The sequence below is a fragment of the Plutella xylostella genome, chromosome 7, assembly GCF_932276165.1.
Source record: "Plutella xylostella chromosome 7, ilPluXylo3.1, whole genome shotgun sequence".
Classification (NCBI taxonomy): Eukaryota; Metazoa; Arthropoda; class Insecta; order Lepidoptera; family Plutellidae; genus Plutella; species Plutella xylostella.
The window spans coordinates 8948707-8975323 of record NC_063987.1 but is presented as its reverse complement, the minus strand read 5'-3'; the positions used below and the strand labels follow the sequence as shown (position 1 = coordinate 8975323).

Sequence of the window (26617 nt, the reverse complement as noted above, 5' to 3'; positions counted from 1 at the left end):
GCAGCGCTGCAGCAGCCCACAGCTTGTGGCGTGGCGGCTGCACGCGCTGGCGGCGGCGGCGAGGAGTGCGGGGAGTGGGGGGCCGAGCTGCAGGCGGCACCGGGAGGAACTGGGAGTGGGACATGTGTCCATGTGAATTGTCTTTCCATGGATAGTTACATTCAGCGCTGCAACGGGTGGAGACTGAGCTAGAGTGGAAAATGCAGGATCAGGTGCGTAATGTGTCCATTAATATTGACGTTCTATGCATTGAATGCGGCAATATACGATGCGGGTTAGTAAAATGCCGTATACGGAAAGAAAGTTGCCAACATGTAATGTAAACGCCTTCTTTAGTATGGATATTTATCAGCGCTGTGCGGAAACGCATGAAAAAGTAAGCGGTGATAAGTTTCCAGCTTTGTTTCTGTATACGGCTAAGTTATATTGAGCGCTGCAGAGGCTCACAGTTAGCGTGAAATGGATGGCCGCAGTCCACTATAAAATACGGGTTTGTGAAATACCGTATACAGAAAGAAAGCTGTCTACTTGTAAAAATAATAATAATAATAATAACTGCTGCTGACATAATTCAGAAACCAAAATAATAATAATAAAGCCTTTATTCAATAGAAATTTTTAACATGCAATTGACATTATTAAATTAAATTCACTTTATAATTATTCATGCATTTTTTAAGAATTATATAAATTTATATTTTTTGCTGACATTAAATTACAATAAAATTAAACAAAAATCAATAAAATTCCTACAATTCATTTAGTTATACAATAACATAAAATTTACATTATAAGTACTTATAGAATTGATGTCAGAAATAATAATTTAATTTTCAAAATAAATAAAAAATAATAATAATGTCAGACCAAGCAACACAAAGCAAAAAAATGATGTTTAATTTATATTCCAAATGTCATCTTATTAAAAGTCCTTATAAGGACAGGTGAGGCCTCTCACTTACTCAAAAATTTCAGTGAGGTCTACTTGTAAGCGCTTTCTTAACTATGGACATTTATCAGCGCTGTGCGGCAAAGGCTGGAATGTAAACTAGCGTTCTATGTTTACATGTTCTCAAATCAAAAACATGTTTGACCAAATCGTAATCGTTAACTGAGGGACTTACCTTACATAATAAATACAATATCCATTTATTAACCCTCCTCTTTCTCAAATCCCCAGATGGACCACAAAACTATCCTCCCTCTATTTATTTTAGAATGTTACCGATTTTGATTTATTATCTATATCTTTAAGCATGTCTACGTTTGTCTATGTACTTTCGATATTGTAATGCACGGTTTTAAAAGATGCAAGTATAGTAGTAGTACCTATAATACTGATTTTAATATTTATAGGCTAAGTTATTAAGTATGATAGGTACATCATTTAAACTACAAATAGCTATAATCTAAAATTAACCATGAAAAGAGTACAAAATAAAACCCACACAAATAACTTGTCAACGTTTTATTCTTATCCAAACCCTAACTACACCCAACATCACCGCATCTTTCTCTTCTTAGCTGGAGCTTCTTTGAACTCGATTGTATTCGGGACAGCTTCTTCAACCGCTAGACAATGTTCTTTGAAGGAGGGTTGCGTCCAGGTGTGTGTGTAGGCCAGTCTCTTCGGAGCGACCTTCTTGGGAGGTGGAACGGCAGGTTTGAACGTCATTTGGGAACCGTCGTACTGGTTGTACACTTGGATTGGTGTTCTGGAATGGAAGAATGGAGATTTTTAGTGATATTTACGCATTAACTGTAACAGAAAAGTTTAAATATCTCATAGGGTTTGGACCTTATCTAACTATGGCGACCATATTTCGACCACTGTTTGAAAAGGGTTAAAATATTAAAGGGGCGTATATCTGCTTGGCCATGCAGGACCCTAACCCTGGATTGTTATACGCTACCCTATAGTATTATTGAAAGGAGTTCGTTTGTTAAATATTTAGTGTCATCATCATCATTATCAGCCCGTATCTGCCCACTGCTGGGTATAAGCCTCTTCCCTATCACGCCACCTCTTCCGGTCCTGTGCGAGTCTAGTCCAGTGTCTACCGGCCACCTTAACAATGTCATCAGACCATCGGGCCGGCGGTCTGCCTATTCCTCGTTTGCCAGTTCTTGGCCACCACTCTGTGACTGCCCTAGTCCACCTGCCGTCGTCCCTCCTAACCAAGTGTCCTGCCCATCTCCACTTTAATCTTGTGATTCGGCTACCCACGTCATCCACACGAGTTTTACGTCGGATTTCGACATTGGGCACACGATCCACAAGAGAGATGCCGAGCATGGCGCGCTCCATAGCCCTTTGTGCGACTTTTATTTTGTGCATGTTGGCTTTAGTGAGCGTCCATGTTTCTTCGGGAGAGCCTCACTCCTAGGAGACGCGTCCCCAGGTGGCGGATAGGGGCACGCCCGTCTACTTCTGTAGCAGGGTAGGAATGAAATAAAATAGTTCCCGCGGACCAACAGGCCGGAGAGGGACACTCCGTATGAAACCACTCAGGCTGCCAGAAGCCTTGGGGTACCCCCTAAACATACTGGCTCTGCGGGCACGGACGCACAGATGGCAGCCCCATCGTCGTGATCGGGGTGCTGTGGGCTAATCACCTGCACACCTTTAAACATGAATTGATTATGAAACCTGAAACGAGAAGTGAAGATAACCGGACTCCCTTAACGACGACTTTTGGCATGAAACAACGGACACGGATTGGATGTTGGAATGTCAGAACCATGACACGCCCTGAAGCACTACCACAAGTGGTCAAAGTTATGAGGGACTACAACATCCAAATCTTAGGTTTAAGCGAAACGAGATGGAACGGCTTCGGAGAAGAGTCTGCAGACAATGGAACTACACTTCTCTACAGCGGCAAGGAAGACGAGGGCGCGAGCAAGGAGTATGGAGTTGGTCTACTCCTGAGCCGCAGTGCGAGGAACAGTCTACTTGATTGGAAACCCGTTTCTGAAAGGATAATACTGGCAAGATTTGCCTCACGGGTGCGCAAGGTAACTGTAGTCCAGTGTTATGCTCCGACGAACGCAGCGTCAAGCGAAACCAAATTAGAGTTCTATGACCTACTGGAAGCAATTCTGAAATGTGTGCGTAAGCAGGACATCGTCGTTGTCATGGGCGACCTCAACGCGAAAATGGGCTCAAACTGTGTTGATCGCACACACTATATGGGCCCTTTCGGAGCCATCGGAGAAATAAACGAAAACGGAGAACTCTTCGGTGAGCTATGTTCAAACCACGGTCTTGTTATCGGCGGAACGCTGTTCCAACACAAGGAGTGTCACAAAGTCACCTGGATATCCCCAGACGGTGTAACACGCAATCAGATTGATCACATTGCGATCAGCCGCACCTGGAGATCATCTCTGTTGGATGTTCGTAACCGCCGAGGAGCTGACATCGACAGCGACCACCATCTTGTTCTGGGCGAGGTGCGACTCAAGCTGGCTACTCCGTGTCGCAAGTCTGAAAAAGCCTCCAGACGTTTCGAAGTAGAAAAACTGAGAAATCCTGTACACAGAGAGCAGTTTCGGATATCTCTTCGAAACCAATTTGAGCTACTGGAAGAACTCGAAGACGAACAGATGGAGGAGTCCTGGAGTCGTATCCGCACGGCGTTCACAAAAGCTGGCGAGGAAGTGCTTGGGTACTCAAATCGGAGGAGAGAAGAGTGGATGTCTGCAGAACTGTGGCAAGCCATCGAAAGCAGACAGCTCACAAAAGCCGAGATGTTGTCCCGTCCTGGAGCATGTTCTACAGAGCTGCAGGAACGTTACCGAACACTCCGTTCGACCATACGGAAGCTGGCACGACGCGACCGTAGAAGAGCAGTCGATGAACTAGCCGACCGTGCGAACTCTGCTGCAAATCGGAAGGACATGCGAGAACTGTACGAAATTACAAAACGCATCAACGGACAAGGCACCCGTAAGTCAAAAAGGCCGCTTAAGGACAGTAATGGCAGACTCCTATGCACATCTGAAGAGCAATTGGGGCGATGGACGGAGCACTTCAAAGCAGTGTTGGACCGCACCCAAGCAGAACCTACACCTACTGGAGATGTCAGTGGAAGCGACAAACTGCTGGATATTGAGACGACTCCGCCTAGCTTTGCTGAAATAGTCACTGCAGTTAAACAGCTGAAGAACGGTAAAGCTCCTGGTATAGATAATATCCATGTGGACATGCTAAAAGCTGACGCCCCAACAACTGCCACCTTACTTTATCCCCTTCTTACCCGAATTTGGGAAACTGGACTGGTGCCTGCCGAGTGGAAGCAAGGCCTTCTAGTGAAAGTCCCTAAAAAAGGGGATCTATCTCAGTGCGATAACTGGCGCGGCATAACTCTACTCCCGTCTGCCGCCAAAGTTTTAGCAAAGCTATTGCTCAACCGCATACTGAATAAAGTAGCACCCACTCTTCGAGAAGAGCAAGCCGGATTCCGACCCGGCCGCTCCTGCGCCGACCACACCAACACCCTGCGCATCCTGATAGAACAGTGTGTCGAATGGCAATCCGAACTTTATCTCGCGTTCGTAGATTTTGAGAAAGCCTTCGACACCGTGAAGTGGAGCGCGCTGTGGTCCAGCCTGTACCGCAGAGGAATACCGAGCGCCATAGTCAGGATAATCCAGTCGCTATACGAGGGTAGCACTTGTAGGGTTATCCACGATAAAGAGCTTGGCGCACCTATAAATATTACCGCTGGCGTAAAACAGGGTTGCCTTCTTTCTCCACTACTGTTTATAATTGTGCTGGATGATGTTATGCGGGATGTGACCACCAATGTCCAAGGAATCAGTTGGGGAGCAAGTGTTCTGGAGGACCTCGATTACGCGGATGACATAGTGTTGATATCGCCAACACTAGCCCAGTTGGAAGGAAAGCTAGAGAAACTACAAACTGCTGCTGGCCAGATGGGCTTGCGAATCAACCGACAAAAAACTGTGGACATGCGCGTAAACCCGACCGAGACCGATCCACTTGTACTGGATAACGAGAGCCTGCAGTCTGTCCCTCGCTTTGTGTACCTTGGCAGCACGATCACAAGCCAGGGTGGGGCAGACGAAGATGTCGCAGCTAGAATAAATAAGGCGAAAGCTGCCTTCGCACAATTAAGATCGGTGTGGGACTCCAACGTACTCAAGCGTCGCGTGAAAATCTCCCTCTTCAACTCCGTGGTGAAGTCGGTTCTGCTGTTCGGTTGTGAAACGTGGAGAGTGACTAAGGGATTGATGAACCAAATACAAGTGTTCGTCAACAAATCCCTGAGGTCGATCCTCCGCATCTTCTGGCCGAACACAATCCGCAACGCTGACCTGTGGAAAGTGTGCAAACAGTCGCCCATAGAGCAAGAAATCGCATTGCGAAAATGGAGATGGATCGGTCACACTATAAGAAGGGGAGCCGATAACATGGCAAGCATCGCTTTCGAGTGGAAACCGCTAGGAGGCCATCGGAGACGCGGTCGCCCCGTGCACACATGGCGGCGCACAGTGGACGGCGAGCTGCGAGCGCAAGGCCTGAGCTGGACGGAGGCCAGAGCGGTTGCTGAGGACAGGACGGCGTGGCGCACTCTCGTGAAGGCCCTCTGTACCACTGGGGTACCTTAGGACGACAACAACATGTTTCGGCTCCGTAAGTGAGGATAGGCAGAACACACTGATTGAACACCTTAGTCTTCAGGCATTGAGGGATTTGGGACTTAAGGACGTCTTCAAGTTTACTGAAGGCAGCCCATCCCAGCTGAATTCGTCTAGCGATCTCCTTTACCTGAGAACTTTGTCCAAAGGATAAACTATGTCCAAGATAGACGTACTCATCCACTGCCTCGATGTGGCAGTTACCTACAATTATGTTAGGCTGCACGTTTGCAGGAAGATTGGTCATGATCTTAGTCTTGGACATGTTCATCCTTAGTCCAACCTTCAGGGATGCTTCGTGCAGTTCTACGAGCATGCATTGGAGATCTGTGACGTTCTCAGCTAGGATGATCAGATCATCAGCAAAACGCAGGTGTGACATGCGAGCACCGTTTATATTGAGACCTCTGTCACTCCAGTCTATGGTCTTCATGATGTCCTCCAAGAGTAGTTGTATGTAATAATCTGTAAATATCGGACGACTCCTATCACGCTATTTTATATTGTTTTTTTCCCGGATGGCTTATACTTATAACCGTCGAGCATACATTGTGACAAAACATCGACATGACACAAGACCACGTCTACCAATCGCCATTTCCCTACTGTTTCTTTATATTCACCCTTACAACATTAACCAAAACCACCCATAAACTACTCACAGTTTATCCAATCCACTTTTCGCCTCCCCCTTCAGCACGCCCGCCGCCACCTCCCTGACGGTGGGGTGGAAGTGTCTGCTTAAAGCTGTAAGCTCGTACAAGATGGCGGCGTGCGCGTTGCAGTGTTCTGGCGACGGTATGTACGGGTCGTAGCGGCCGGACCCGGTGGATTCTGATGTGTCGAGCAGCGAGGAGACCGCTTTGTTTTGCTGTGGATTGGAGGAGTCATTGTTAGTTTATTGCTACAACTGATATTTATTTTGGCCTGAACATGAATCTCAAGGACGTCAAAGACTCAGGGGGTCATCGGTAAAAAATAATAATTTAGTTCTCCATAGAAGCTTTGTTGGTCACAAGACCACCTTTCACTTCAGTCAACCCCTTTCGGCTTAGTATACCACTTTTACAACCCCTGTATAGTACGTCTGTCTGACGAGTGGACCCATAACCACGTCTATGGTTAAACATGCCTTGTGGGCTTGTACCCAAAACTGCTGCGGTGCAAAAATCTGCGGCAGTAATTAAGCATTTGTATGAGAAAACTTCTAAAATAGTCGCAGATTTTTGCGTTTTCTGTAGACACTTACCATAAGCACGTGTAGCTGCAGTAGCCCGGCCACGCGGGCGCGGAGCCCCACTAGCGAGAGCGACGAGAGGAGCAAGCCAAGGAGGACTTTAGTGCCGTTGTTATTGCGCTTCGTGCTTCTGGATTAACCTATAGATAACCTGGACAATAAGCCTCAAAAAAATTGTGGGATAGACTAGTTTGACCTCCAAGGAGACGATAGAATCCCGTAATGCCCACGGCAATATACTTGACTCACCATAAGCGCATGCAGCTGCACCATCCCCGCCAGCGTCTGATGCGGCGGCGAGTGCAGGGCGGCGGCGGCGGCGCGCTTGCTCAGAGCCGCCAGCGCGGGCGCCGACACGGAGCGCGCGCGAGCGGTCACGAGGGAGAGGGATTCCAGGAGAGCGCGGGAGGTGTCCGGGTCGGAGGTGCCTGGGGGGGGGGGGAAATGTAGAGTAAGTATGGAGCGACAAAGGTTAGACATAAAAACACACGAATATAAGACAATATTAAAATAGCAGCTGTTACATAAGTCTGTCCGACATTTTCATACAGTTTCTTCAACTGAGGGCGTTGAGTGTGCGATAGTAAGTTACAATGCAATTTGCAATTCGGCTATAACGTCAATACCTTGATGTGCGCACTTCCGGCTAAAATTGCTCATGCATATCGTCAATTTGTGTTGTTTATGTGTGCGTGAAATAAAATGACAATTCGTTAAGAACAAGAGGCGTGATGAGACTTGTGAAAGGACCGCAAAATTTAATCCGTATTATCAATCTGAAGGGCTCATCATAATATTAGCTTATCGTCCACACTATCCCATATGCCATATCTCACCGGCAGCCTCCATTATCTGCTGGTACAGAGCGGCGCACAGGCCGGCGGGGTCCACACTGACAGCGCGCGCCGCCCGCCCAGCAGCGCGAGGGCGCAGTCACACGAGTGTAGTGTAGTTACAGTGAGTGAAACTAGATGGCGCTGGCACAGGTTTCTACATCGCGGTATTAAGAGTTTTTACATGTTTTATATGTAGGTACACGTGATTATTAAGAATGAAGCGTTTTAGAACGTAAGCGGTCATTTGTGAATATGAAGCGATGATGAAATGTTTCGAATGTTGGCCTAAATATCGCTGATAGGGTCTCATAGGTAGTGTTGCCCAAATTCAGTCTTGGTCTTGCAGTCTTGGTCTTGTTCTTGCGTTTTTGCAAGACCAAGATCAAGAACAAGACCGCGTATTTTTAGCAAGACCAAGACCAAGACTGACCGTGCAAGACTTGAGCAAGAACAAGACATAGCCTGCAAGACTCTTGCGTCTTGCAGCTAGGACTTAGCGCTATTTCACTGAGTAGTTAGGTGTAACAGTTCGGTGTATAGGTAAGTACGCTTAGGAATTCTATGAGATGCAAAAAACTGTATCAAAGAAAATGAAAAACTGGACCTATGCGCATTACGACTAATACCATAAACATAGCGAATAAAAAAATATCTATTAAAATCAAAAAGTAAACTTTAATAAATAGTAATAGACTAATAGGTAATTGCAAGACTTGCAAGACTCTTGCTGCAAGACCAAGACCAAGACCAAGACTGGGAGCGCAAGACCAAGACCAAGACCAAGACCAGGTGTATTGGCGCAAGACCAAGACCAAGACCAAGACCAGGTGTATTGGCGCAAGACCAAGACCAAGACTGGCTAAGTCTCGTCTTGTTCTTGCATTTGGGCAACACTACTCATAGGTCGTGTTAGTTACTTATCGACTCGCTATAAGGTCCTACTGGCTAGCTGGCTACTAGTTACCTGCAGCCTCCATCATCTGCTGATAAAGAGCAGCACACAACCCGGCGGGGTCCACACTGACAGCGCGCGCCGCCCCGCCCAGCAGCGCGAGGGCGCAGCGCACGCATTGAACACGCATGCGCAGCGTCAGCAGCTCTGACGACATGAGCCGGGTCAGGATAGAGACGAGTTCGGAGTAGAAGTCCAGGTTTATGACGTGGGTGAATCTGGGGGAGGGAAAAATGGTTGGTTTGGTAAATAATTATGATGCGAGGGGGTTCGCCGCAAAGATAGGCTATATAAGTCATCTTAGGGCGCACGCGCGCCAACAGAACTAGGGGTCGAAGTGGTCGCCATGGCCGAAATCGGTCGGACCAATCATCATCATCATCATCAATTATGATAGAAATTTGGTCTGCGTTTGGGTTTCTCTCTTTCTTTGGGGCTTCAGAAATTAGGAAATAAACAGTTAGCTAAGGTTACCAACACAGAACTTAAAAGCTGCTAGCTAGATTGGTAGTAAGCCTTTATAAGTTGAATTATCAGTGGAACGGCCATGTCTGCTATAAAACCAATAGGCTAACCGATTTTATGATTTAATGAGTAGATTTTATAATTCTCATGTCTTGTGCATCGCAACAGATGTAGTGTAATTTTACATTAACATTTTGTATCACCCCTTTTCACTTTATAATAATTTTTGCATCGTTATTTATTAATCACAGAATTTGACTAACCTGGCCAGCCCAGTCAGCACGGCAGACAACAGCTTGGAATTGGGAGAGTTCTTCAGAATACGGAAGTAGATGTGGAATACTATTTGCGTCACTTCCGTCATCTGTTTCTTGCGCGCGAGGTCATTCTCCTGAGCTTCAGTCTCGAGCAACTCTTGCTCCACTTCCTTTAGCTTCTTGGCTCGCTGTGGATAAGTAAATGGAGTAAATGAAGTTAGTTTTAAATTTTAAGCTAACACATTGAGTTTTGAATATCTTAAAGGCTAGCACGGGGCACAATTTAGACGTGACAAAAGTTTTGCATCGCGCTCACTTACATCGCGCAGCCTCAATAACGAGCACGACGGAGAACTTTAGTCATGTCTTGCGCCCTGTGCTGGCCGTTTAGGTGTACTTAATTGGTTCATTAGAAGCATGCTTGCTGAAGGCCTACAAAAACGTATCTAGTTTCACAGTTAAAAGCCTAGGCTATGTGAAAAGTGAAATGGAGAAAATATTCGCTTTTGTCCCCGCTGCACGGTATCCTAGTTATATAAAATCCACGACTTACCAATGCAATCCTGATATTTAACACCAATTGCTATATCGTGACGATTATCTACATCGATAAAGATGCCTTGCAGACACCAGAGACAAATCTCTCTCTACCTACAATAACCTCCTACCTTCTTCTACAACACGACTAGAACGCGACATAAAGCGACACAACTCGACAAAAACCGACGCGAAGCGACACGACTAGAAAGAGAGCGTCAAAAAACGACACGACGCGACAGAAACTCCCAACCACATACCTTCTCCTCCTTCTTGGACAGGTTAATAATCCGCTTCTTCTTCTTGTGCGGCACTAGCCACGCGACAGGAGGCGACACAAAGAGACACGACGCAACAGAAAGAGACACGACGCGACAAAAAGCGACGCGAAACGAAGCAACATGACGCGACACCAAGCGACACGATTAGAAAGAACGCGACAACAAGCGACAAAAAGGGACACGATGCGATACCAAGCGACGCGATTAGAAAGAACGCGACAACAAGCGACACGTCGCGATAAAAAGCGACACGACGCGACAGAATAAAACACGCCTAGACAGAAAGAACGCGACAAAAAGCGACACGACGCGAGAATAAGCGACAAAAACCTCCAACCACGTACCTTCTTCTCCTTCTTAGACAGGTTAATTATCCGCTTCTTCTTCCTGTTGTCTGTTGCCTGCTTGGCCTTGAGCGTGGCCTGTTCATCCAGGTCCACGTCGCGGATGCGGAGCGCCAGCAGACAGTCCAGCGCGGAGGCGACACGACGCGAGAGATAGCGACAAAAGGCGACGCGACAGGATACGACACCACGCGACACGACGCGACAATAAGCGACACGTCGCGATAAAAAGCGACACGACGCGACAGAACGACAAAAGCGACGCTACAGATAGCGACACGACGCGACAGAATACGACACTACTATAAAGAAAGAACGCGACAAAAAGCGACACGACGCGACAAACAGCGACACGATGCGACAAAAATCGTCCGAATTCAAAACTTCTAGAAAGAAAGAACGCAACAAAAAGCGACATAGGCGCGGCAAAAAGCGACACGACGCGACAACAAGCAATATAAATCGCAACCACGCACCTTCTTCTCCTTCTTAGACAGGTTAATAATCCTCTTCTTCTTCTTATTGTCGAGCGCCTGCTTGGCCTTGAGCGTGGCCTGTTCATCCAGGTCCACGTCGCGGATGCGGAGCGCCAGCAGACAGTCCAGCGCGGAGGGGGGGAGGCGCTCCCCCCGTTTTTTGACTAGCTGGTTTATGAGGCGGACTATCTGGAATGGGAGAGGAGTGGGGGTTATTGGGGGTTTTTGTAAAGAGTTATGGACTGCATAAAGGCTTATGGTGTTGTTTTTATTACCATTTTCATAATTTAAATTAGTTTTATAATATTGCTCTTGTATTTTCAATAATCTGATGAATGGTAGGTAACTGCTATTACTGTCTTTGTCTAAATGTTTGTAGGGCAAAACACCCAGTAACTGACCATGTGCCAGTAACTGACCACCTTCCTCTTCAACTCCAAAAAATAAGAAATGTAGCCAAGCAGGGCCATCTAGTGAACATCCAGTCTATTTTGTGGTTCATTGAGAGCATTACTCATACAAAAGATTTTGCCAGCCGCCAACAGATGGATAGTGAGCGATCGAAAAAGTTCAGTTGGCGCGCGAACCGAGTAAATTGCAGTTGTGACTAACGTATTTGTTAAGGTAAGTGAATTTTTTAATCGTAAATTTTACCATGAAAAATATTGAAATCAATAAAAGAAAAAATTATACCATATAGATTTAATTATAAAGATTACGTTTTTGATAAGATTCAGCTTGTTATTTCCCGTTTGATTGTATTTAATGGGGTTGACAGTTACTGGACGACAAAACAGCGATTTTCCAATAACTGACCACCTATGTCGGTTATTGGGATTTTTGCTTGAAGCTGAATTTAGGCAAAATAAGTACGTAATATTATAGCTCATATGTGCCATTTTCTTGTGTCAAAATATGAGCATTCTATCTTTACTCCTTCCATTTACTGACATAGGTGGTCAGTTATTGGGTAAATTGGTGGTCAGTTACTGGTATTATTATATATGACATATTTTTACAGCTTTCAGCGAGATGAAGAAGCGCCAAGATAGCAAAAAAAGTATAGAAAAGGCAATTTCACTTGTCTGAGACAAACTAGGATCAACAAGACATTCCAAAACAATTCAGGGTGACATGCAAGCACCTTTTAAAAGAAAAGGAATTCAAACACATAGTCCAAGTTTGTTCCAGAATCGGTATTAGCTGATGATGAAGATAAAAACGCTAGTGGAGCATACTATCAGCCTAGGATAATGTGGATTCTCCAGGATAAAGACAGATGTCACCATTTTTCCTTAAAGATAATCCTTGGAGCAGCCCCTTCAAGAATGCAAGACCAGGAGACAAATGGCTTTCACCATCTCACTCTATGAAAAGATACTCAAATGCTATCTTCAGAACAGCTGAAGGCATACCTAACCAATGCCAGCTCTTGTGAACCAGATGAAATTGTTTCCCCAAAGCACAAAATCACTAGGCGAACAAGACCTCAATAACGCTAATAATGACCCAACCCGAATATACGTTACCGACGAAACGCGCCGACACATTTGTCCAAAGACAGGCAGAGCCACTTTTAGAAAAATAGGAAAAAGAAAGCATCACTACAATGCTAGCACCCTCAGCTGGTGCACCAACACGCCCTTCAATGGCATTATGAACGGCCAACGGATTTCAAACAGAACGGTAAAATTGGCACACAAGAAATGGGGCATTCTTCTATAAGTTGTTACCACGACCAACACCCCAGCCATTTGGAACCGATACCACAACTATCCGGAATCCACTGGCAACGTTATAGCATCATTGGCGGACACATTAGACCAGCAGCGGAAAATGCAGAAAGTACAGCGATGTTCTGCTTCAGTGACGCCTCTTCAACGAGGCAAAGATTCCCTGTCCCCCTTGCAGATATGACTACTCATGTCTTTGGCAAAATACTTACCTACGAAAGCACGTTTCAACAGCATCATAAATATTCCAGTTGAATAGTCAACAAAGTCATTGAAATCCCGTTCGTCAAGGCATCCATCTTTGTATCCTGAAAAACTAACCCCCAATATCTGATTCAGTCATAATTACAATGGCTAGCCTCAATGACTCTTTTAGCCGCATTGAAAGTCTCTGGGTGGGGTTTCAGCAATAATGAAAACCATCTGTCTCTGGTCCTACATCCCTGAAAGGACCGGCGGGTACCTTTCCGGCGGGGAATTTATATTTTCCCAGGTCGACAATACAATCCGCCACGATTCCTCCTCGTCATCATTTGATACCGAATATGGAAAAGACCCGCTTTAGCGCTTGGATTCGCTACTTTATATTTAAGAAAATGCTCGTTTTTTTCACCAAGAATGCTTCATGGGCCTGTCCCACTGATCCTGGCTTGTTCCGGACAAACAAAATCGCCCTTTCTATGACTTATCTGAAGGTACTACATTGGGGCCTCTTAATATCCCTGAAAGCTGTAAATTTAAAATGCGTGCTCACTATGTGCATGTGTGTTTACTTCTTTGTTTTTAGTATTTAACAAAAATGCATAAACTTGTGTTTTTAATAAATAAATGGTTGATTATTAGGATATAATATCATTTGAATTATGCATTAAGCTGATGAATTAATTTAATGCACTTTTCAGTTAAGAAACCTAGAGCAAAAGTGATGTGTCACACATTAAAAGAGACCAGAGGATCGGTACTATTACATGAAGTAATCAAATAAATAAATAATGATAAGATTTAATGATAATTCCATTTTTAAACCATTTTAAATTGGTGGTCAGTTACTGGCATCGAGTGTGGTCAGTAACTAGATTTTAGTGGTCAGTTACTGGGAAAATCACTTCTTTTTGTTTGCAAAAATATATAAAAAAATGAGTAATTTCTACATGTTTGCTATTTACTCAGGAATGTAGGTCTGTTATTCTAGTTTTTAAAACAAAAATCGGATTTAATAAGCGATAAGAATTGAGCCCGCTACAGACAAATTACTGGAACAACTCCCTTAAGGTGGTCAGTTACTGGGTGTTTTGCCCTAATTAAATTTAGACAAAGATAACTATTTTTTTTCTATGGAAAATCTGTCTAAATAAAACATAAAAGGCTATAAAAATATACAACACATACAGTTATAGAATAATATAACATAAAAAAGAATTGCATCGGCCGGGAATCGAACCCGGGCCGCCCGCGTGGCAGGCGAGCATTCTACCACTGAACCACCGATGCTTCTGTAATGAGGTCGAAATGTAGCTTCAAATCTAGTTATTGACCTAAATACAATGGAGCTTCATAGATCCGCAGTTGTACAAATAAAATATGACAAATAAACAGACCTATTAGGTACTCAACTGTGCTAGTACTACAATATGTCAAGTCAGTGGTCGACTCTGCCATAACGTTTGACACAGAGACAAAACATTACAAACAACACTATCGTTATTCCACTTACAACAAGAGTGATATCTCCTTTCTTATCCTCCTTCAATAGCTCCACAAGTCCATCATTCACTGTTTTCCTGGCCACCGGGTCTCGACAGCCCAGTAGCGGGACTACACTCTGCACTATGTTGAGTGCATAGAGGTACATGCCTACGCTACTCCAACACTTGACATTGGCAGAATTGACAGCATTACATTACAATAACACCAAATTTAAATTAAGTCGTTTTTCCACTTACAACAAGAGTGATATCTCCTTTCTTATCCTCCTTCAGTAGCTCCACAAGTCCATCATTCACTGTCTTCCTTGCCACCGGGTCGCGACAGCCCAGTAGCGGGACTACACTCTGCGCTATGTTGAGAGCGTAGTTGAAGTTTGGTTTAGCCGTGAGCATATCACACATGCAGCTTAGCGCCACATGGGCTAGGGACGTGGCGGATGGGTCGATCTTTCTGGAGGAGGGAAAGGTAAAATACATTAAAGCAAAGAACATCAAATCATGTTAAGAGCGTAGGTATAGACATATGTAACTCGAGCCAAAAACAGCCCCGATTTAACGCTCATTTATAATTTTATTTTCTCATACTATTACCTAAGTACCTACAGTTCCGATTCACTTTAGTTTACCACCAGAAGATAATTTAGGCCTCTTTGAAAATGCGGGGTTGTCATAAAGCTATCATACGCGCTCCGAACGCTGTCTTATCAATCTGAGTCATTGATTAACCAAGTCTACGTTACCCGAGACCGCGGTGTTCTATGATCTGAGTAAATAAAGTCTGTTTTTTTATCTCAGATACTAAATTGTCAAATTCGGAACGGTTCATCAACAGTCGATCGTCCCGCGATTTAGTGACGAATCATTCTATTGGCGGGACCATCGACTGTTGATGAGTTGATGTCAATTTAGTATCTGAGATTAAAAAACAGACTTTAGTAGTGTACTGACCGGTGGTCACCCCTCCTCTGCCTCAGCACCGCGGTGGCCTTCTCGAGCCGCTGCAGGAAGCGCTTGTAGAACTCCAGTAGCTCCTTCTCGTACTTGTACAGCGCGAGCGTGTCTTTCTTCACTGAAATATATAAGAATAGTCGGGTTATAAATAGGTTAGTTTTGGCGGCAGTCAAATAACTCTTCTCCTCAGTGACTGAGTCTTTGTGAAATGGTGGTAGACTCATAATCTTGACAATCAACGAACAATTATTGTAAAATTTTACTTTAAAAAAGTGATATTCTATCCTATTTTTTTATTTACTTTAATTTTAAAGGTAAAAGTGTTTACCACCTATTTTTAACCGACTTCAAAAAAAGGAGGAGGTTCTCAATTTGTCGGGATCATTTTTTTTTAATCTTTTTTTTTATGTATGTTCACCGATTACTCCGCCGTTTATGAACCGATTTTGAAAATTCTTTTTTTGTTGTATTGGGTTGAGCTCCCAGGTGGTCCCATTTTTTTTTTCAGAATTTTATCTCACCCCCAAGGGTGGGTAAAGGGGTAAAAACAGGGTATGAATTTCCATTTTGGGCACATATTAACCGATTCTAATGAAATTAAGAACGTAAATATAGTTCTTATAACAAAAAAATATGATGCTTGAGCTGATCTGATGATGGAAACGGAAGGCAGTCAAGGGAACTCCTCAACGGTATATAGCAACTACTTCGTGTTTAGGCTTGAATGATTCGTATTGATTAGTAGGACTTTTTGGTATCATTTGCACCTTAGGACTTTTGATTGAAAATTATTACAAATAAACTAAAAACTATTAAATAAAATAATAATTAAAAAAATTAAAAAAACCGACTTCAAAAAACCACTAAAATGTAAGAAATAATTTAAGGTTTACACAAATTCTACTCGTATGAGACAGTACAAATATACCTAAGCAGGAACTGTTCTTTTTTGAAGTTGGTGCCATATTTCTTCAGATTACTTTGTCACCGCACCAACATCAAAAAAGAACAGTTCCTGCTTAGGTATATTTGTACTGTCTCATACGAGTAGAATTTGTGTAAACCTTAAATTATTTCTTACATTTTAGTGGTTTTTTGAAGTCGGTTTTTTAATTTTTTTAATTATTATAATACTAATATAGTTTTCGTTAGATGACCTTACTTCTATTATGGCAGGTGTATTCATACTCATAGACAAGTCCGCAGACTTTAGCCAGTAATCGGTTTTGCTATTCAAATTATATGAGCTGCTTTCATATTATTGTTAGGCTTTTTCAACATCGCTCTGATTCCTCTCGCAGCTAGTCCGTAATATTAACTCACGTTTGACAGTGGAGTAGTCCTGGTGTCGTATCTGGTAGTCGGGCAGGATGTCCTTGAACACCTCGCGCGCCGACAACGCGGCCAGCTTGCGCACCGAGACGAGGTTGCGAGTGCCGTCCTTGAGAGACTCTTCCATGAGGTACAGGATCGGGTATAGGTTCTTTAGCTGGAAGGGGGAGAAGAGTTGGGGGTTACTTATTAATTATGTTCAAAATATAACGTTTGCAGTCTCATCCATAAGGTATTCGTAAAGATTGGATACAGGTTTTTGAGGAGGAAGAAGTAAGAGCAGTTGTGGTCACTTTACAATGGTTTTTAAATTACAGCTTCTATCTGGAGGTGGTATGTATTTCACGGATGATGGTCACTGAGGAAGTCAGACAGGACATTTTTCAATATCATTACTTTACTAAGCTGTGCTGTACCCAAGGTACACGAAAGAAGCCTCCTCCAATCTTCTGATCACAATGGCAAACCCTAGTCTAGCTCTAACTGTTCAGGGTGTACTGCACTGCACTGGACTAAACATATAGATAACAGTTGATACCTAACTCAGGTAGGCTCTGTTGCCTTCACCAATAGTAAAAATCTATAAAAAAGCTAACCTTTTTCTCTGGAGCCTCCAGTAAAGACGAACACAGCGACCCTATCCTCAACTTCTCCTTGTTCAGGGTATCTCTCCTTGCTGCCATGAGCTGCACAGCCCCTATCACCCCCCCTTCTTCATCAGCTCGGGGTGGGTCCTCACCCTCCTCCCCGGTGCCTTCTAGACCAGAGTCTGACTCTGAGTGTTGTTCTCCCGGTTGAGATGGCGGTGGAAGCTCTTCCTCTTCACTTTCTGATTCTGGAGAGGGTAGATGGGATGATGTTGAGCTTTTCATAGGTTAATGATAAATTATAATGGTCAAGTTAATGATATTCATCAATCCTCTATGAAATTTACTTGCAATAATACAGTATATTTACACATAACACAATTTTATTTATGTTGTGTGTTTTTCAATAAAGTTATATTGTATTGTATTGTACAGTCATGTCTAGTTATTTAGTAGTTAGTTGACTGTGTATGTATTTTTAAAACTATTGTAGATATGATTTAAATGTATAATATCCTTACCAGCACACTCCTCAGCCCTCTCCACCACTCCCTCCTTAGTTTTAATGGGCAGCAGCGGCCGCAACTTCTTGGGGGGTTGTGCGGCCACCTTCGCCTCATACGCCTCCTCAATGTCGCTGGTGTCCGAGACAGAGCTGTCGGAGTCTGCACCACTGTCTTGCTCTGTTGGCTGTGGTTTTTTCGGCTTGTCTCGGCTGCGCTTGCGTTTCTTTGTTTCTCTGTAGGAGGTGTTGGTAGGTTAGTTTTTTATGGCTCTAAAATTAATGCTAGTCATTATTACAAAAAAATTATATTTAAAAGTGTGTCTCCTTATTCTCTTATCACCAATTCACAAGATATCATCAAACTTTGAATCACTTTGAAATGAAAATCACTTACTTAGCATCATCTTCTTTATCAGGCACCGAGGACAGTAATGACGAGTCTTTAGCGAGGCGGCTCATGATGTACTTCTGTTCATCCTCGTCCAGCATGTCCGCCCACTCCTCGCCCTCCGCCGAGTCACTGTCGCTGCTGTACTCCACCTGGGGAACCGCCGGAGCCCGCTGCTTCTGGACCTTAGTCCGATGCCTCTGCAGCCTTAATGTACCCTGCTTCTTCATCTTGTTCGTGGTCTGGTTGTTCCGCTTCACCTTGCTGATCTTCGCTTTGCCCTTTTTCTGCAAGTGTATGGTGTTTTTGGTTGTAGTAAAGTTAGTAAACAATGGGTTTAGAGGTTATGTTTAGGGGAATTTGTAAAAGAATTGTACTTACAGCCATTTTGGTGGTTGGTGTTTGTCCGTTTTGTTAGAAATAGGTTTATGCGTGCTGTTTTCACACTATTTTAAGTATAAATTGATTCAATTAGCTACAATAATAAAAAGATAACCACAAACGCAACAGCGCACACGTTTTTGACACATCTATTTAGTCTGTGAACAACACACAGACTACTGCTGTCATTCATTATGTCAACGTATTTTGTGAGCGCATCATTTTCAAAAGGGTAGCAATAAAACGAGTGACTGTAAATTACAGTTCTAAGTGTCAAAATTAATTAATTTGGGTTATAGAATTACTAAGTGAGCGACTGACTGCGAGTGACGAGAAATCAACAGAACAGCAACTTACAAACATTAATTTGAGTTACTTAAAATACAAAATGAGCAGCTTCATAATATTTGAGCGACCTAATATTTGTTTGAGTGTCAACGTTACGTCCTGCATTTTTTTCAATTTTTAGCAAATGTATTTTTTTATACTGAGCGGCATTTTATCTTAAATGAAGTGTTTCGAATACAAAAACCACTTTGAAAAATACACTAATGAGCAGATGATACTCTGCGTATAATGAGCTCACATTTAAAATATAAAAATAATATGAAATAACTATTTGAAGAAACACTATTCTATTAGTTGAGAAATTTTATTATTGAAATATAAGGGTAATTAAATAAAACAATGTACTCCGTAAAATTAAAGTAATATGCATGCATTTATTTCAATCAAATGAACAAAAAATAAAATAAGACGCTTCAGTCAACTAAAAAAAACTTCTTATTAATAGTAAGAATCATTGATAGGTATGAGGAGCCCTACTACAACTCACCTGACTGCAACGATTCGTCGCCCGCCCCCATTCGAATTCGCGCGCATTTAAAAATCTGTAGTTTTCATTAAAAAAGCGTATCAAAATAAAAAACATAAGCCCTCAAATAGAATATCAGTAACCAATAATCATTAATAAAGCAGCATACAAAACTTTGCTCAAAGTGAACTTTTTAGTAGTTCGATAAGTATAACTTCACTTAGAAAAATCGAATCTATCTTAATATTGAAGTTGCCCTCTCTGTATTTCCAGTCGCTCACTTAGTAATTCCAGTCGCTCACTTAGTAATTAAGTCGCTCGGATAAAATTTTAATATCTGAAATGGATATATCACAATCCACTTTTTGTAAGCTCGTTCTGGATTTTATTATAAATCAATATTCGTTGTCAGTTTAGTTAATTTTTCGTTTACTCAAATTCATACCGCTCAAGTTATTAAAACAATATGGCATCATCAGTCGCAAAGTTTTTTTTTGTTCGCTCGTTTTATAATTCCCCTTTTCAAAAGGGCAACTAATTTGTTATTCTGAGCTTTCAAATCAAACTTTCTAACTAAACGTCAAACGGAGCAACTTTGAAAGTTTCTTGTGATCTTGTTTTCTTTCCAGTTTCTGCATCTAATTTGTATTGAAGCTCGTAAATCATCATTCACAAGTTGCCCTACATACCGTTCTGCATCTAACCAGTGCATCATGTGTGTGAAATAGCTTCGTTTAGCTTGTATCTAGTGTTGAGTGTCTTGTGCGATGGTGCCTCAGCAGCAGCGTCGTCGTCGGCGCAGGGCGGCGCTGCCGCGGGCGGCGGAGCGGCGGGTGGTGGTTGCGCGCGGCGCGGGTGGCTTCGGGTTCACCATCGCGGGGCAGCGGCCGTGCGTGGTGTCGTGCGTGGCGGCGGGCGGGCCGGCGGAGCGCGCGGGGCTGCGCGCGGGGGATGCCCTGCTCGCCGTGGACGGGGCCAGCGTGCGGCGCGCGGGGCACGCGGCGGTGGCGCGCCTGGTGGCCGCGGCGCCCCGGGACATCGCGCTGAGCGTGGCGCGCGAGCCACCTACAGACACTGAGGACACGGAGCCCGAGGAACGAGCAGCTAGGCGAAGACACCCACCGCCGAGGCGACGGCCGCACCATCATGCAGGTAATTACTGCTGCTGTGATTCTGAATACATACTAACATCTGCAACTGTGTGTATATTTTGAACTCGGGCCACTTCTAAATAGATGGCCGAATTCGGCACAGAGATCAGACAAGATATCCTTTTAAGGCATATAATGTGGCTACAAGCTATGAACAGTGGCTACAAGCATTGATAGAGATTGGTTAAACCTGCAAGACAACTTTTAACCCTAGCATTCCAACAAGAAAACCTTTTAAGGCAAATAGTGAATGGATAACAGCTATTATGATTTGAAATACGCCAAACAATTGTGGTTTACTAAACTATACCAAAGGGGAAACTATAAATAAATAAATAAAATATGTGGGGACATCTCACACACGGCCATCCAACCCCAAGCTAGGCAGAACCTGTGTTATGGGTGTCGGATAGCTGATATATCTACACAAATACATAGATAGATAGATACTAAATATAAATATCAACACCCAAGACCCGAGTACAAATATCTGTCTTTAAACAAATATCTGCCCCAGCCGGGAATCGAACCCGGGACCTTCGGCTCAGTAGTCAGGGTCACTAACCACTGCGCCATTCGGTCGTCAATATATAGAATCTGTTTATCTTGTTTTTGATCTTTGAGGCATTATAGGATCAGGCTAAATATATTATTAAATGTAAATCTCTCAAACATCATTTTACTAAAAAAGATACACATATCACATATTCCTAAATACATATTTGGTTTTCAATGATTTCTTCTCTTGCAGATTATTATCTCAGATGGTCAGTCAAGTAACAAGGTATGTGGTACTTTATGTACCTGCATACATAATCACAAGTTGCACATAATTTGCTATGTTTTGTTACTTCACCCTCGCACTATAGTTCACTCTTTAACTCCACCGGGTATTAGCATAGAATAATGAGTACTATTATTCTATGGTATTACTGTTGTACTTTCTAAAATGAAAATCCTCTGGAGTTAACTAGTTGTTCTATAGCTTTCAAGGTTTTGTTTGTAAATAACACTGTGTGGTAGTGTTTTATATAATTAATTGTTTTGTTTGTACATGTTACAAGATTCATAGTATTCACCATTGGTATTCCAAATCATTATGGACATCACCAGAATGAAATACATTAAGTGGTATTTTGCTATTATTTTATTCTTTTGAGCATGTACATTAGGAGATTTATAGAGAGTAGCAGTATAATATTCTTTATTATCTTGCATATCCACATGCAGAAAATGCTGCATTCACAGTTCACACCATTTGCATCTGAATTTGTGATGTGTTATTAAATTGTTCAATGCTTTTGCAATTTAATGTCTTCAACACCTTCTTTCACTAGGCTTTGTCTGTAAAATTATTATACCAGGCTATGTTAGATTGCAAAAGCATCAAGACAAATCCTGTAGCATGCGATGCAAAATCTTGACTGTTCACTATTTGTGTTTGTTCTGCACCATTTTGCATTTGAATGTTTTTTCAGACACTCATATCCATCCATTCATGTATTGTGACCATCAATGTTTGTAAAAGATTGTCTCATTTCATACTGGTCTCCAATACTCATCCTTAGATATTACTCATTGTTGAGAATTGGCTACCTGTTACACCATCCACTTACTATACACATGGGTGCAAATTTTCTTATCCATCACCTGACTAATCAACCCTCTCCCACATTCCAGCCTGCCACGCGGCGCCCAGCACATCCACCGTGAACGAGCTCCTCCACAACCTGAGCCGCTCCCAGCTGAGCGCGGCCGGGCACCTGGCGCGCCTCGAGTGTCGCGCCGTCGTGGGCTACCTCGGCACCATCGAGACCCCGCGAGCCGCCTCAGAAACACCCCCAGGAAGCGTCAGGACCGCCGTCAGGAGGCTACGGCAGGAGAGACGACCTGCCGCTAATGTGCTGCTGTCTGTACTGCCAAATGTGCTGATTTTGAGACGGCCGACTGGCCAGGTTTTAGCTCAATATCCAAGGGAAAGAATAGTGTTTGCTGGAAGCAGCTCAGATGCAGAAAGGAGGTATTTTGGGCTGGTTACCGCGGCGGAGTTAGCGGAGAATGAAACAGAAGTATCGTACAGTTGTCACGTGTTTGCTGTGGATTCCCGGTTAGCAGAGCACGAAGCTCATATTAACAGAGCCAGGGAGTTTCAAATCGCGTGCACTCGCGACCCGGTCGCTGAGCGGTGCCTGGAGTTTCCTCCATCAGCAGAATATGTCGTTGGAGTGATTAAAGGCATGTATTCTCTGCCGGCTGACGACTGCTCCAGCCCTGCGCTGCAGCAGCTGTCTAAACTAGCCATAAAGGGTGACAGCCCCGCGGCAGGGAACTTCTCTAGATGTAATAGAGCGGCGCTGCGAATGCCCAGGAACCTTAGACGGCCGAACTGCAGACATGACGACAACCGCATGGACGGCCAGCTAGTCGCCAACTCTCCTCAACCGAGCAACCACAGCGAAGTCACCACCACATCTAGCAACAGTGACTCGGGAATCGGCTTCCATAATGATGGGAGGAATGTAGCTGATCGGATCCTAGTGGTGGACTTCGCTGGACAACCACCGATAAACAGATATCGACCGGAAGCCCCAAGAAGACCTATAGGGCTAGTCGGCTGCAATTTCGAAGATGGCTCCTTTCTGTCTAATACTACGCCTGTAGTCGACGGCTTCGGAGGCCAGGGCCGCCCGCTGAACCATCTAGAAGACGTCATGCTCAACCCTAACGACTTACATCAGTTGCAAAGATACCCAGTCAACCCAGTCAGGAGCGAAGAACGACCGTGCGATACTTACAACTACAATAACGTTAGCTACAACGGCCCTTCAACATCCAAAGCGTCAAACGGTGCGGTCTACGACCCCGTATACACAGAGGGAGAGTGCCACTACGAGTTGATACCTCCTCAAATAGACGATTTGGAAATAGACCGAGTGACGGAAGCTTTTAACTCTGTGGAGATATACGAAGAAAGACAAGAGCCAGAATCCTATCAGTCGAATGAGGCAGAATCAGTGGAGAATATGACAGTGGTCTCCGGGACGGCTAGCAAGGCCAGTATGGACTCGGTGTCGGTGTATTCCACGAGGAGCCACGAGGAGGCCCGTCCCTCCAGACACAGGTACCTGCAGGCCTCGCTGGATGACATGCTGGTGATGATGAGGGATGATGAGGCGAAGCGGGATGATGATAACTTTGTGCATCCGGGGAGTGTTAAATGCAAGGTGAGTGGTGGTTGTTGGATTTAGTTTTTTTATAAACATTGTTGCAAAATGGTATACTAAGCCGAAACCTACGTGAGCAGCATGTAAGTTATATCTAAAATAAAATCTGAATATAAAAATTCGTGAAACACACGTAAGTTTCGGCTTAGTATACCTTTTTTGCAACATCCTGTACCTACATCATTGATTTCTATATAAAACCCTCTTTCCATTACACGCACTCACGCCTTGTACTAATGTACTCCCTTGCGGGGTAGGCAGAGGTGCATTGCTGCACCCACTTTTCGCCAGAGTGTTATGTTAGTCCCAATGTAATAGGGGGCGGGCCTATTGCCATTACTGTACTTTATTATAAATTTTATGAGATTGGTGGTAAACAGTTGATTGTTTCAGGTCCGGAAGAGCAAGCCAATGAATCTCCTATCAAGAACGAAGCATATTCTAACAGGTAATTATATTTCATACTCTACTTTCATACAGTTGCTTAGCCAAGTAACTAATGCATGCGCAATGCATCCAAGACGGAAGAAAATAGTATAAAGTTTTGATAATTTTAATTCATGCAAGTGTAAATGTAGGCCCACTGCAAAATAACGTAAGTCAAGCACTTTTCTGCAGATATTGCTCTATGTGTCGGATGCTTGTATTCATCATCACGACCCGTCACGTCCCCACTGCTAGGGCACGGGTCTCCTTCCAGTGAAGGAAGGGGTTTAGGCCTAGTCCACTTGCTCTATGTTGGTTTGTTGACCTGGCATTATTATGATTATTTTCAACGTGTCAGACAAACACTAGAGCTGCTCCGACTTGTAATAATTTTCTTTAGAGGTATATTTAAACTAATGGCTATATTTCCGCCCAGGCAAGGACAAGTCCCGACGCATCTCCCTGAGCGCGAGCGCGGGCGACGTGTGCGCCGCCAGCGAGCCGCCCGCCATCGCCGCCGCCGCCAGCGAGCCTCGTCTGCATGAGGTATGTGTCTCATTGATATACAGTGGAGCTTCGTCAATCCGAAACACCAAAACATAACCCTTGTTTGGACTCATGGAGCGTTCGGATTATAGTACGATAAAAGATGCAGATATATTTTGTTAGAATAACTGTATTGAGGTTTACTAAGATACATATTTAAAGCATTTTTTACACAAGTTACTTATTAATAAAGTGGCCGTTTCTATACATTCACCGAACAATAATTTTGTCCCTCAAATTATTCACCATCGTTTTTTGGGGTAAGGACAATTCGTTATTATCAGTCAAACCCAGTTCGGATTACAGCGGCGTTCGGATATGTATATATAGCATAGGTACGGATTATCGAGGCTCTACTGTACAGGGTGTTGCAAAAATAGTATACTAAGCCAAAACCTACGTGTGCGCTGTGCAGCATTTCATATCCGATATCAGAATTTCAAAATTCGCGAAAAATACGTCATTCTTACCCTGTACAGGCTATTGCAAAAAATTGTATCATCAAATAAATCGCGTTGACCTACATTTTTTCCTCACAAAAGAACAAAGTTAAAAAAAATGTTAGCTTTTCTCATGTCAAAAGTTTCATGATAGTTTCCGCTAGAGGCGCCACTTTGTATGCCAGTAAGCGGCATGTTAAACCTGCACTACTATTATCATTATACCCCATCCACACGCTCGGCGAACAATGGCAAACAGCAAACAGCAAACAGCAAACACTGACGTGTGGATGGGTGTTTGTCGTTGTTTGCCTGTTTGTGTTTGTGTTCGCCAGTGTTCGGCATCGGTGTCGGTTTTTCTTGCCAGATCAAAGGATGTTCGGCAAACAGTTCGCTACGTATCCACACGTCTGGCAGCGATCAGTATGCGCGCTAGCATTGGGGGAGGCGGACGTATCAACTTGCTACACTTTTTCATTGGCGCGCATTTTTTTTTATGTATGTTCACCGATTACTCCGCCGTTTATGAACCGATTTTGAAAATTCTTTTTTTTTTGTATTGGGTTGAGCTCCCAGGTGGTCCCATTTTTTTTTCAGAATTTTATCTCACCCCTAAGGGTGGGTAAAGGGGTAAAAACAGGGTATGAATTTCCATTTTGGACACATATTAACCGATTCTAATGAAATTAAAAACATAAATATAGTTCTTGTAACAAAAAAATATGATGGTGACCTTGAGCTGATCTGATGATGGAAACGGAAGGCAGTCAAGGGAACTCCTCAACGGTATATAGCAACTACCTCGTGTTTAGGCTTGAATGATTCGTATTGATTAGTAGGACTTTTTGGTATCATTGGCATCTTACTTTTGATAAAAAATTATTGCAAATAAACTAAAAACTATAAAATAAAATAATAATTAAAAAGAAGAAGTCAGTTTTTTTTTTAAATTATTATTATTATCCCACCATCGTCTTTGCTTTCTTCTTATTTTCCTTTTTTCTTTCTCTTGCTTTAATTTATATAATAAAAATATGTCAACCCGAAAGTAATAGCTCGTCGTCCGCCGTGTTTGCCGGTTCGGAATGTTATGAGCGTTCGCCGAGCATGTGGATGGCTGTTTGTGTTCGGTGATTGTGGTTGGTGTTTGCGACTTTGTTTGCTGTTTGCCGTGTTTGTGACAAACAGCAAGCGTATGGATGGGGCTTTAAAATTACAGCGAGGCAGTTTTTGTAAACTATCAAATCCGTACTCGTGTAAAAGTTTAGTAGGTACCTACCTAGAAATTGCTTGTATGAAGATTATTCAACTACAGTGTCTTACGTACAAAATCCCAGTTTTTCAGTTTTTTTCGCTCGGTTGGATATTTTAATTACCTACA

The 26617-nt window shown here is 43.4% G+C and overlaps 2 protein-coding genes and 1 non-coding gene across 4 annotated transcripts in view; 1 reads left to right on the top strand and 2 right to left on the bottom strand.

Annotated features, from left to right (window-relative positions):
* Window positions 1-1453: 1453 nt before the first annotated feature.
* On the bottom strand, window positions 1454-18790 carry LOC105386374 (nucleolar complex protein 3 homolog). The gene is made up of 13 exons (XM_048622086.1): window positions 18636-18790; window positions 18261-18541; window positions 17883-18100; window positions 17371-17609; window positions 16766-16931; window positions 15440-15560; window positions 14729-14942; window positions 11053-11241; window positions 9421-9602; window positions 8705-8910; window positions 7154-7332; window positions 6330-6538; window positions 1454-1715 (listed from the first exon to the last, which is right to left on the bottom strand). Exons 1-13 carry the CDS (start codon window positions 18639-18641, stop codon window positions 1502-1504), a joined length of 2424 nt encoding a protein of 807 aa, XP_048478043.1. The 5' UTR covers window positions 18642-18790; the 3' UTR covers window positions 1454-1501.
* Trnag-gcc lies at window positions 14206-14276 on the bottom strand. Its single transcript has one exon. It is a non-coding gene; the product is annotated as a tRNA-Gly (tRNA).
* Window positions 18791-20010: 1220 nt separating the features above from the next.
* LOC105386373 (regulator of G-protein signaling loco) overlaps window positions 20011-26617 on the top strand; it is an 81824-nt gene continuing 75217 nt past the window's right edge. The window contains exons 1-4 of one of the 2 annotated variants that reach the window (XM_048622068.1): window positions 20011-20601; window positions 22281-23824; window positions 24218-24272; window positions 24687-24796. In XM_048622068.1, the coding sequence (XP_048478025.1) occupies window positions 20217-20601; window positions 22281-23824; window positions 24218-24272; window positions 24687-24796 (2094 nt within the window). In that variant the 5' untranslated portion in view covers window positions 20011-20216. The remainder of the gene's footprint in view (window positions 20602-22280; window positions 23825-24217; window positions 24273-24686; window positions 24797-26617) is intronic. The other variant, XM_048622067.1, reaches the window with a different exon arrangement.

Coding starts and splice junctions, on each gene's coding strand:
- LOC105386374 (XM_048622086.1), bottom strand. Junction 14,943..15,439: donor CAGAGGAGGGGTGACCACCG/GTCAGTACACTA, acceptor TCCCTCCTCCAG/AAAGATCGACCCATCCGCCA. Junction 1,716..6,329: donor AAAAGTGGATTGGATAAACT/GTGAGTAGTTTA, acceptor CTTCCATTCCAG/AACACCAATCCAAGTGTACA.